The sequence below is a fragment of the Diorhabda sublineata genome, chromosome X, assembly GCF_026230105.1.
Source record: "Diorhabda sublineata isolate icDioSubl1.1 chromosome X, icDioSubl1.1, whole genome shotgun sequence".
Classification (NCBI taxonomy): Eukaryota; Metazoa; Arthropoda; class Insecta; order Coleoptera; family Chrysomelidae; genus Diorhabda; species Diorhabda sublineata.
In genome coordinates this window covers 2,627,318-2,640,021 of record NC_079485.1, presented here as the reverse complement: position 1 = coordinate 2,640,021, position 12,704 = coordinate 2,627,318, and the positions used below count along the sequence as shown (strand labels likewise).

The window sequence follows — 12,704 nt, the reverse complement described above, 5'->3', positions numbered from 1 at the left end:
ACCTTCTTTCTTTTGTGTTTTTGAATACTTAAATCGGTTGAGTTGGAGAGTAGCTAGGTGCGGACATTCAATGTGGAGTTATGGATTTTTGTAGGTTTTTGGCAATTTTTCTACATTCAAAGATCTATATCTCAGGTTCTAGTATAGCAACAGAGTTCGTTTTGATTTAAAAGCAGTCGCTGAAACACTTTGTTTATTTTCAGTTTTTGAACACATAAATCGGTTGAGTTTGAGAGGAGCTAGGCGCGGACATTCAATGTGGAGTTATGGATTTTTGTAGGCTTTTGGCAATTTTTTTACATTCAAAGATCTATATCTCAGGTTCTAATATAGCTACAGAGTTCGTTTTAGTTTAAGAACACTCGCTGAAACACCTTCTTTCTTTTGTGTTTTTGATCACTTAAATCGGTTGAGTTGGAGAGAAGCTAGGCGCGGACATTCAATGTGGAGTTATGGATTTTTGTAGGTTTTTGGCAATTTTTCTACATTCAAAGATCTATATCTCAGGTTCTAATATAGCTACAGAGTTCGTTTTAGTTTAAGAACACTCGCTGAAACACCTTCTTTCTTTTGTGTTTTTGATCACTTAAATCGGTTGAGTTGGAGAGGAGCTAGGCGCGGACATTCAATGTGGAGTTATGGATTTTTGTAGGTTTTTGGCAATTTTTCTACATTCAAAGATCTATATCTCAGATTCTAATATAGCTACAGAGTTCGTTTTAGTTTAAGAACACTCGCTGAAACACCTTCTTTTTTTGTGTTTTTGATCACTTGAATCGGTTGAGTTGGAGAGGAGCTAGGTGCGGACATTCAATGTGGAGTTATGGATTTTTGTAGGTTTTTGGCAATTTTTTTACATTCAAAGATCTATATCTCAGGTTCTAATATAGCTACAGAGTTCGTTTTAGTTTAAGAACACTCGCTGAAACACCTTCTTTCTTTTGTGTTTTTGATCACTTAAATCGGTTGAGTTGCAGAGGAGCTAGGCGCGGACATTCAATGTGGAGTTATGGATTTTTGTAGGTTTTTGGCAATTTTTCTACATTCAAAGATCTATATCTCAGATTCTATTATAGCTACAGAGTTCGTTTTAGTTTAAGAACACTCGCTGAAACACCTTCTTTTTTTGTGTTTTTGATCACTTGAATCGGTTGAGTTGGAGAGGAGCTAGGTGCGGACATTCAATGTGGAGTTATGGATTTTTGTAGGTTTTTGGCAATTTTTTTACATTCAAAGATCTATATCTCAGGTTCTAATATAGCTACAGAGTTCGTTTTAGTTTAAGAACACTCGCTGAAACACCTTCTTTCTTTTGTGTTTTTGATCACTTAAATCGGTTGAGTTGGAGAGGAACTAGGCGCGGGCATTCAATGTGGAGTTATGGATTTTTGTAGGCTTTTGGCAATTTTTTTACATTCAAAGATCTATATCTCAGGTTCTAATATAGCTACAGAGTTCGTTTTAGTTTAAGAACACTCGCTGAAACACCTTCTTTCTTTTGTGTTTTTGATCACTTAAATCGGTTGAGTTGGAGAGAAGCTAGGCGCGGACATTCAATGTGGAGTTATGGATTTTTGTAGGTTTTTGGCAATTTTTTTACATTCAAAGATCTATATCTCAGGTTCTAATATAGCTACAGAGTTCGTTTTAGTTTAAGAACACTCGCTGAAACACCTTCTTTCTTTTGTGTTTTTGATCACTTAAATCGGTTGAGTTGGAGAGGAGCTAGGCGCGGACATTCAATGTGGAGTTATGGATTTTTGTAGGTTTTTGGCAATTTTTCTACATTCAAAGATCTATATCTCAGATTCTAATATAGCTACAGAGTTCGTTCTTTTCTATTATCATGATTTCTGATACTTATTTAATGGATTTGATGCGAGCGAAGCCGCGGGTAAAAGCTAGTATCTTTTAAATAAATCTTTTGAATCCGCTGCATTTTCTAGTGTCTACTAATATCTGATAGATATATGGAATAGTTTAGAACGAAATTAAATATTCAAAATCCAAAAAAAAAATCATAAAGTCGTAGGATATTGAAATTAAAATTCCTTTATCACCGCTAGCCGCAAGATGAAGTGAAGTAAAATAGTGTCAGTCATATGCTATCTACTGTTACAATTTGTTGGAAATTAATAAAAAAACATCCTTTCATTGTAAAAAAAATATCATCTATAAAAAAGTACCTGTTTAGAAAATCTCAATTGTTATGATTTAAAAATAATTATTCAAATTGTAGAATGTTGTTTTTGAAATAATTGTGTAGGTTACATTCTCCCCAAGGTTAAGTTGAAGTACCCAAGAATTATGTAATTAAACCTGAAAGAGAAACTTGGATAATAATCTAAAAGTTACATGATTTTACATTGTCCTCTGTAATTTCGAAATACGAGATATATGAGTAAAGTAATTAAAATAATTTTCCATTCACCAACGTGTTCTATTATAAACAATGTTTTTCCCTTCAGAGTAGTCTCCTGGGGAAGATATATATAAGCGGTGTCGGTCAGCCTACCCCTGGTAGAAGCGATAGATATAATCATCTGGTATCGCTTTTAGCTGGCTGATAATAGCCATTAAAATGTTCTCCGTAGTTCCAAAATGACGTTCTTCTAAGATATGTTCCAATATTATGGAAAGAAAAAGTCACAAGGGCTTGAAATATATGAATAGGGAGTTGAAGAACAACAGAAATGTAGTTTGAGGTAATCGAAGCAAATGGCTGTATGAAGTGAGGCATGCAATGTTTGGGCTCACACAAAACAAATCAGTATAATGTAGATTTATTCATTTGACATTTTTTTGGTCGAAGAAATGACGGAATGTGCCACCCTTACTCAACAACAATAAAAGTGTATTAAAACTATTTTATTTATAATTCATCTTAAATTTCATGACAGAAACTAACACTAAAATCCCCATGGCAAATACTGTCAATCTCTAAAAAGTTATTCTTCCGTCAAACCGCTTTAATTGTTAATAAAGTCATCATCCAACATATTCATCTGGCCTCCATTGCTGTTTTTATGTTTTGTAATCTTCCAGTAGAGATATCTTCATCAGACGTGGACGTTATCGCATAGGTAAACGTATATTTTCAGGAGAAAGACGGCAACTATTATTTGAAAGGGTTAAAAAAGTTGAGGCGCTGGACTAAGTATATAGACTTTGAAGGAGACTATGTTTAAAACAAGTAAAAAAGTCGTCGCACTCTCGGCGGGAGAGACTAGAATGATTTTGTCCCCATTATTTGTGACAATTCTCATAATCATTGGTTCAGGAAATGAACATTATTGTCAATCGATGTTGATCGATGTCTTATTGACGTCGATTCATTTTAGTTGAGGTTGTTTGGCCAATGGATTCAATCGGATCACTTTTTGGTTAATTTAATGCGAAAAAACCGAGCTCGCTACATGCTTCCCGTGAGGAGATATCGCTGCTACAGACAGACGGACGGATGGACAAATTTGTTTAAAATAGTAGTCAACAAAATCAATCATCCAAATTATCTTCAAAAACTCAGGTTTAATATTCGGAAAGCAACCTCAAGATTTGATACTACGTTTTGCTTTCCTACCGATCGAACAAATTTTAAAATTTTCGTAGTCTTGTTAGTTGCCAGTTTGATATTTTTCTCTGTCAGCATCCTTCTTTGATTGATGATTTAATTCGTTTGTAAGCAATATGCTTAAATTCACGTTGTATAGTTTGATTTGAGCTGTGGCAACACCGTATTGATAAATAAATATGTAAATTATGTCAAATTTATATTTGGCATTGCTATATAAACAGCATTGGCTTATTTTGCAATTTAATTTTATAAAAATAACAATTATGCCATATTCTTTGAGACCCTAAAATAAACAAATTAAATGAAATCATATCAGTAATACTCGACTCGACAAAACTCATTTAGTACCCATTAACTTTCTTAATAGCTGTTCCCTTTTCCATTTTAATTGAAATAAGTTTCAGAAAATAGCTTAAAAAATCAACTGAAACCGAATTAAATGTTTGCTTTCACAGCTTCATCACAACTCAATAGTTTCCAGTAGAATAAACCTTTGTGAACGTCGAATAAAATGCGGTTAGATATTCTTGGCGTATTAATCACTTTATCAAATCTTTCATTCGATAAAGCTCACAATTGAATTTATAATAAACAATGAGAATTTCATGAATCGCATATTATACAACTTTTTCTCCGTTTTTGAAATAGTATTTACTAACAACTCTATAATTCCACAAGTTTTTAAGGGAAAAACAAAGTTTCATTATCGACATCCACATACACAATGTTTTTAATGATCCAAAGCAGTCTTGGCAATAATCTGAAGTTAACACGTTTAGAACCACGGTTTCAGTTCTTTGATCTCTTCTACACTACCATGATGAGCTCCTGAGAGGTGTCACTTCATGTAGGAAGCCATTTCATGACTATAGAGTCGGTACAACATCGTTACAACATTTTTTTGCACTTTAACATAGAACTGAATGATACCGTAGACGTTGTTTTCACTTGCTACTTGAACATAATCGCTTTTTTGAACATTTCTAACCTATTTCCACCCACTGCGTACCCTATTACAGGTCTCGAAGTCATATTCAAGTATCCAGATCTCATGTCCAGTGATTACCTTTATGTCCCCGTATAACGGATGGTTTCTTGGTTGATATTCCAACTCGTAAAACAACGCACGAATGGTTAGACGCCGGTAAGAGGTGATGATCGTTCGCAAACAGTCGTACGTAGGTACGAGTTGTATCGCAGATCGCCTTTTTGTACCGCTTCATCCATTCAAGCACGTGTGTTTTTTGACATACACTTGTCTTCATATACCGACTACAATTTGTGAAGGAGTTTTGGCAGTTTTACAAAAAATTGAATCATAATACGTTACTTTTCAGCACATTTCTATATCTCCTTCGAAAAATGGTGAGGGTGATCCGCTTTTTTGTCAAACATCTTTGACAACACGAAGAGAAAAGCATAAATAATATTTTATATGAATTAGACTACTTGTTTTGGAGCGAGTTCTGTTAATTTTTGACAAATAGATATGTCAATATGACGGTTTACAATTTAATAACGCGTATTCGCTAACAATTTTAAATGTACCTAATATTCGCATATTTTGCTTGAATCTATTGAACAGGACGGTACAGAATGTCAGAAGAAACAAACCCGTCGACTAGTACCATGAAAGAAGAAAGTAATACGATAAGTTTGCCGTCTTCAATCGAAGACCTTGAACGAGCAACATGTAGGATTTGCTATATAAGAACAAGGAAGAAAAATCTCATCGCTCCTTGCGATTGTAAAGGATCCGTGAAATACGTGCATGCAACCTGTTTAGAGGAATGGATGAGTCAATCAGGTAAAAAGACTTGCGAGGTATGTAAATTTGAATATATCACGATTGAAAACAAACAGTATACACTGTGGCAAGGATTGAACTTATGGTTCAAAAATCCCAGGATTAGAGAAAATTTACGTTTTGATTTACGCAGAGCCGCTTTATTGACTTTGTTTGCGTGTCTATTAATATCTTGTTTGGTTGGTGGGTTAGACCATCTCGTTAGGAAGAGTATGGAAATAGGTGTGCCAAAAAAGTTGATTAACATTTGTGTGGCCTTATTTTTAGTATCGGTGGTGTCTGGATACATTGTTACGATGTTTGTAGTAATCAAAGGACAATTTCTACCATGGTATGTATGGTGGACGCGTGCCATTACCGTTCGATTACTTTCACCGTCTAGAGATGATGAGACATAAAAAAGAATCGATAAATGCTTATGACTTTGATAAATATGAGAAACTTCGACTCTGAGGAAAAATACGATATATATATTATAATTGTTAATTGTTATTTTATTAATAAATTCAAATTTTTACTACAAGTTAGTAATCCTCAAATTTCTTATTAAACTATCACCATAATGTGTTTACCAATCAAATCTACATAAAAAAATTAACATATTCATAGAGAATGTATAAGGACAAGGCAGTTAACTCAAAAGTATCTCAATTATTATATTAACATCCTTAAAACATCTCTAGAGAGCCCAATCTTAGTTTATTTCAAAGATTTTGTTTCCTGGTAAAAGAAAAAAAAATCTGGCATACCATCTTAATTCCTTTCAAACTATATTCTTGTTTTCACGAACCCCACTAGAAAAGTTGCTGATTTGAATTTTTTATGCTTAAATAGGAAATAAATGCTTAATTTTTTTCTCCAAGATAATTTTAGTTTTGACGTGAAAAGTTTCTGGAAATTTTCACAAAACCTATATTTTCCTATAGTGATGGAGTGCCTTTTATGTAGCAAATGCGACAAAAAGTGAAATAAGTTGTATAGAATCAGCATTTAGATCTCTATATAAACTTAAAGTAATGGTTCAATTATAATTTTAATTTCTAACAAAGACGGTCATCGAAAATAGAAGTTATATCTGTAACAATATTAAACTGTTAACCTATCAAACACAACTTTATTATTTATTATTATTTTTATGGAATATAAAAGGTATCCAAATACTTCAAGGAACAAAAGTACCTACTGCTTGGCATTTCTCATAACAGAAAGCATTCATTATAAGAAGATACAAAAGCTAATGCTAAAGCTGCATGAAGCAGGTGCTATATTTGCTGTAAATTCAATAAATGCAGATCACAAATTATAACTAAGAAATCGAAGGTAACCACAAACATAAGTAAAACACATTTATAAAAAATTTATAAAGCAAATAGAATGTATCCCTACAAAGTCTAAATTTGTCACATTTAACAAAAAGTTACAAAGCAAGAAGAATTAATTTTGTTTTCTGGTGAAAGAAAGTACTTTTACCACAAATTTACGATATGGGAGTGAAAGCAAGCCCCATTACGTTATTCAATCAAGAAGGCAATATTCCAATAATGTGAATATTTGGTGTGCTGTTTTATACGAGATAGGAATCATAGGACCTTTCATTATTGGAAGAACATTAAATCAGCATAGTTCCAAATTTTGCAAATTCATTGACGAACCTTCTTTAAATATTTGATAGACTCACATCTCTAATATGACGACTGCCCTGTTAATTCTACATAAAGGATTACTGATTGGCTGAATAATCAGTTTGATAAAAGATGGTTTGGGAGAATGAGTGTGGCATGTTAGCCAGACTTTATAATGATGCGTATTTTATGTGGGGCAGGATAGAATAAATAGTTTATCCAGAACATATTGCGAATAATAATATAGCTTTAGTAGCCAACATATTTTTTTCATATTTCCACGTAAAATACACTATAAGGAAAGTAGACTTTCTTGGAAAACTTTTGAAGCATACTTGATTTTAAAAAACTTAAATTATGTTAGGAATTTTCTTTTATCATGCAGGGCCGAATCTGACTAAATTATTCTGACATATTGTATATATAATATTGTCAAGAATTCTACAGAATATGAAAACATTAATCTGGAATATTCGTGATAACATTATTATATATTCTTGTACTAGATTAGTCAAAATTGTCTCATTGTTCGGATAAAATGAAGAAATAAAACTCTTTTTCTTCGTTTTTAAAACATTAAGATTTATTCGTAGAATTTGAGATAAACATTCATTAACCACCCAAAAGAAAAGCAACGGCAGAGAGAGGGACGAATATAAACATGTTTTAGAGTCGGAAACGTTTTCTACATAATATATGTTAAGATTTACGGGAAAGCTCTTGTTTTAATGGTAACGTTTTATCAGGTTTTTAAGAAAATTTTACGATGCTGTCTCTGAAACATTAATCGTTAAGTTCGTAATGAAATTTATAGGTTGTGCGACTAAAGAAACATTAATTCATTGTTTTTTAGTTTCAAACCATGCACTAATTTTATAGTTTCATTTTTAAGACGACTCCGAGAAAACTTTTTTCCACAAGTAAAAGTGAAATAAGTACAATTTAATGCGAAAACGTACCTTTGAGTAAATACAACGTTGAAAAAAGATCGCAGGTTAAGCATTCTCAAGATTTTTATCAGAATAATCTTTATTTCTAGTTTCCTATACAATTTTTGGTTGTCAGAATCACTTCAATGTATAATTGGTTTCGTGACTTGAAGGTTGTTTTTCTATTTTTTTACCATGGTAGTTATTCCTCACCAAAGAACTGAATTTGTTCTATTGATGTAAGATATAGTTATAATTATATATATTATAAATATACTTTGGAATTAGTTGCTATGTTTAGTGAAACTGGCTCAATTGCTACTAGAAAAGGAAATAATCATTTTGGATGAAGCAGCACAAATCATTTCGTAGTGTTTCACTATAAGTAATAATACCTCAAAAAACAATAGGCAAAGCATTAAAATTTCACCATTACAAATAGCAAATTATTCAACTTCTTTTTGATTTTCGATAAAAGGATTAAAATAAAAAATAATTAATTATATAACAATAATAGAATACATTTGTTTAAATTATTGATGAACAATATTAAGATAGTGTTATTTAATGAATGTTTTCTTGAATATACGTTTAAAAAAATAATGACACAAACAAATGTAGTAATTATACCTTCATTTTTAAAAATTGAGATATTTATGAGAATTTAAGAAAACCCGACTCTGTATTATTACACTTAGAAGAAATATTGAATGCAATCAGGCCTGGCTCGGTTTTTTAGTCCTCTTTTAGCCATCCTAATTAAGTGTGGATGGATTCCATTCATTTCCTTTTTATCTTACAAGCACTTTTCTATAATGAACTGGTAGTATAAGAATTGCGTAGTAGTACATTGTTACTTTGATAATACTTTGATAATAACACATCAAACTGACTTATGAAGATCGAGATACTTTCGTACTAAAGATAATACAATTTGTGACATATCTGACAGATACGCACACTCACAAAGCGCTATTAATAATGTGCTTTTAATAAAGATCAATAACATGCCGTCTTTAAATAAAGGAAGGCATGTTATTGAAACAAAAAGAGGTTTATTTTTAAAATTATCCCGAACTATAAGAAATGTTGGATGACTCCGTTAAAAACCAAACATTTGATTTTTCAAAACTCCTGTATATTAGTGACTGGCACGCCCACTGGTTCCTAAACTATTGATCTGAAGAAGAGTAAACTACCTATTTAAATATGTGCCTTGTATATAAAAGACATTAATCCTGAAAGAATGTACAGAATCGTTCAATCAAAACCACATGATTGATATATAAGAAGTTTTGTATTGACTTAAAAATTTTCGTTTCAGGTTTCATGGATCCGAAAACGGGATCTTCACATTCTAACAGCTGGAATCTTAACTTACACTTCAGATCAACGGTTTCAAGTTATACGACCGGATAAATCTGATAATTGGACATTGCAGATTAAATTTCCTCAAATTAGGGATTCTGGAATCTATGAATGTCAAGTTAACACAGAACCAAAAATGTCGTTACCTTTCAGGCTGAACGTATTAGGTAAGTATGAAACTACTGACCAAGTATTAGAGTAATAATATACAAAGAAACCAGAAAAGACAGAATTACAGTAAAAAACTCATTGTATTTTGAAATATTCGTATTCTAAATAGTCCGGATAATTGCTTATTAGATTAGATTTTATTTTTAAAGCGTAAAGGCTGTGAATCTACCTCTTGATCTGAAAAGCTTGGATGGATATAAGTATGGCAGCCTTTCTCTATAGACATCCTCGCACCCACAGGATTTTGTTCGAATGTGACAAATAAAAAATGCCATATTCGCCCACGATCTCTTCTGGCTGCTTACTTTCAAATTTAATCTTAACTTATCCTTCATTATATTCCACAGAATTGTAGATCCGTCAAAAGAGGAATATCCGTCAATAACATCCTTGGATAATAAAGTAGAATGCACACCTACAAGATTTAAAAAAAAAACTATGCAGCCAGTTGGTACTTCGCCAGCTTATTGGATCTATAATCAAACGAAAAGACTTATAATGCTTTCAAATTATTTTAACAAAGATATTGTATAACTCTGGAAACTTAAGTTAATAGTATGGTACCTTCCAAACCAATTTTATAGGTACTATATTTGCCGAGATTTTCAATTCAATTCAATAAAACTTCTTTAGTTAGTAAAATGAGGGTTAGTTCTAATGCAGTTAATTCAGTAGACCTCAAGAGAAGTGAGATTGCATTATGCCAGGCACTCAACAATTCAGCCATGGGTTTGAGAACTTATAATGGAAACCTACTTCTTGTGCAAAGCGAAGAGGCATACATAAACCCCTCTTCTTAATATAGATGTATTCTCCCACGTTCTTTTCTAGAATTTTCTCGGAGATGAGCGCAATTGAACAATACGTCGATTCGGATTTCCTCAAGCAAAGGCAGTGACTAAAAAAACATACATTTTATTTATCATGTTTATTTCTTGATCTATACATTAATGGAATTGTAATAGTAGGATCTCCTATACAATAAATATTTTTACTACGACTATCCCCTTTATATTTTACTTTCTGAATGTAATTTTTTTAAGCAATGCCATTTATCTAAGGTTGTTGAATATTTTAACTTAGATTAGATGCACGATGGTGTCATGAATCATAATCTTAATAAATAGTGAAAGTTAAAACACCCTCATCTTCTCCCTTTCGTTACAGTTAATAAATCAAACACACCTTCTACTATTATTTATGCATTTAGTTGATTAATCTGAAGTAGCAAAATTAGACAGGCAATTAATAGCCAGGTACATAATTGAAACGTTTGCCTTAAGACCTTTAGCGAGCAAATGCATTTGACAGGATATAAATATGCAGGGTTGCGAAAAAGGAACAAAACAGAATTTTAAATTTTTACCCAACCTTGAATTTTATAGAAGCTTTCCTACATTGAAATAATATTATGTTCGGTATTTCTCGAATGAATATCTGATAACCTTGTGTTTATTAGTATCTAGCGTATGGTAAAAAGTGAATTACAATGGTTTTGTAGTATTTACTTAATATTTTTATGCGACAGAAATATATTTATTGACAACTATCACATATCAAATAAATAATTTCCACATTCAACATCTGCTTACCCCAAGCAATGAAAATTATCTTCAAAATCGGACTTAACAGATCGGTCAACAATTTTCCGATCTAGTAAACAAAACTATGTTTTCTAGCTAATTTCGTTACCAAAGGTAAGTTCCTTCGAGAGTTTTCCATTTTTCCAACATTGCAATATCATTTTTAAAGAATCGATTTTTCTTAGATCTCCAAATAGAGTTTTTAAACCAGATCTGGAGAATATGGAGAGTGTAGAGGCAAGTTCGATTTAGTAGATTTGATCACAGTTTTGGACTTGTAACATCATTTCTCAACGAAAGATATTTTTTTCCTCTAGTCATGTACTGTTTCTTCTTCAATTGGTCCAGTAATAGTTAATATTTGTTCTTCGATAATCAATATTTATCCAACATTACAGTGGCCATAAGCTTTTCACATTGTTATTACCAATATCTAAGAGCCAATTACAAAATCACTATATCCAATGATTTTTTATACAACCCCATTCAATTAAGAGGATCTGTATTTAACACAAAACATATTAATGAAAGTATAAGACACTTGGACTTAGAATAAGGTCACACTTTCAGATTTTATAAATGATACAAGTTATATTTATTATAATATCACCAAGTACTTCATTTTCATCTCATTTCATTCAAGAGTTATTTCCAAAAACTACAGATACACAATTTAATATAATAATTCACAATGTAAAAATCTTTTGTCAAGAATTTTGCTACAAATTAATATGTTAATAAAACTTGTCCTAATGAGATATCGCTTTTTATGAGAGTTCCTTTACTTTTACACTTTCTTCAAAAAACTTTCCCGTTTTTCGCTAATATTAAAAAAATCCTATAGTTTATTTCACAAAGGTATAAAGTAATAAAACCTCATTAGGTATGCAAAGGGACCACAGAGTGACCCAACGAATATTTAAGCCACTTTCATAGTTTGGCATTGATTTCATTGTAAAATTCTTTCTTTTTATCAAGTGCAGGTTGTACCACCCGGGTTGGGGTCAATATATGGGTTTAGACTATTGTTATTCATCCACAAACAGTGAAAATACTGTGCCAAAGGCGTGCCGGTAGGAAAGAATTTTATTTTAACATTTTCTGATTGTGTAAATTTGCTATAGCTGATAGTTCTTTTTTTATGAAATTATCTTCAAATTCAATACTTTTGATGGTTAACCAGTCAATAATTTCTTGTTTTCTCCAAGATGAAGTTGGAGACTTCTCTCTTCTACATAACTTCTACTGAATCAGCCGAAAGATATTTTATCATTTCACCAAAATAGTCTTCAAAAACATCCGAATCCATGTCCTCGTGGATTGACACGACTGAAAGATTAGCAAACCTTCTTTTAAATCCCTCTTCGCTTCCAATATGGACAATTATTAGTCTTTTCCCTTTACTCGAAGTCACCTTAATAACCGTTGACAGGCCTTCCATGAAAGCTTAGCGAGCACTGGTTACATTTTTGTCTTACCACATTTTTGGTACTGTATAACCTTCATTAATCCACATCTCATCAAGATAAAAGATTTTCTTCTGCTCTGTTATGTAATGCTTTATACTTCTCAAGTATTTTCGTCGCCAGCAAACAATTTCATCGCTTTCCAGTAAAAGTGCTTTACGGTTATGCTTTTCCCAGGCAAAAT

At 32.0% G+C, this 12,704-nt stretch overlaps 1 protein-coding gene across 1 annotated transcript in view; it reads left to right on the top strand.

Annotated features, from left to right (window-relative positions):
* The window catches only part of LOC130451624 (zwei Ig domain protein zig-8-like), a 491,142-nt gene that overhangs the window by 457,997 nt on the left and 20,441 nt on the right, over positions 1-12,704 (top strand). The window contains exon 3 of the mRNA XM_056790766.1: positions 9,257-9,467. Coding sequence (XP_056646744.1) covers positions 9,257-9,467 — 211 coding nt within the window. The remainder of the gene's footprint in view (positions 1-9,256; positions 9,468-12,704) is intronic.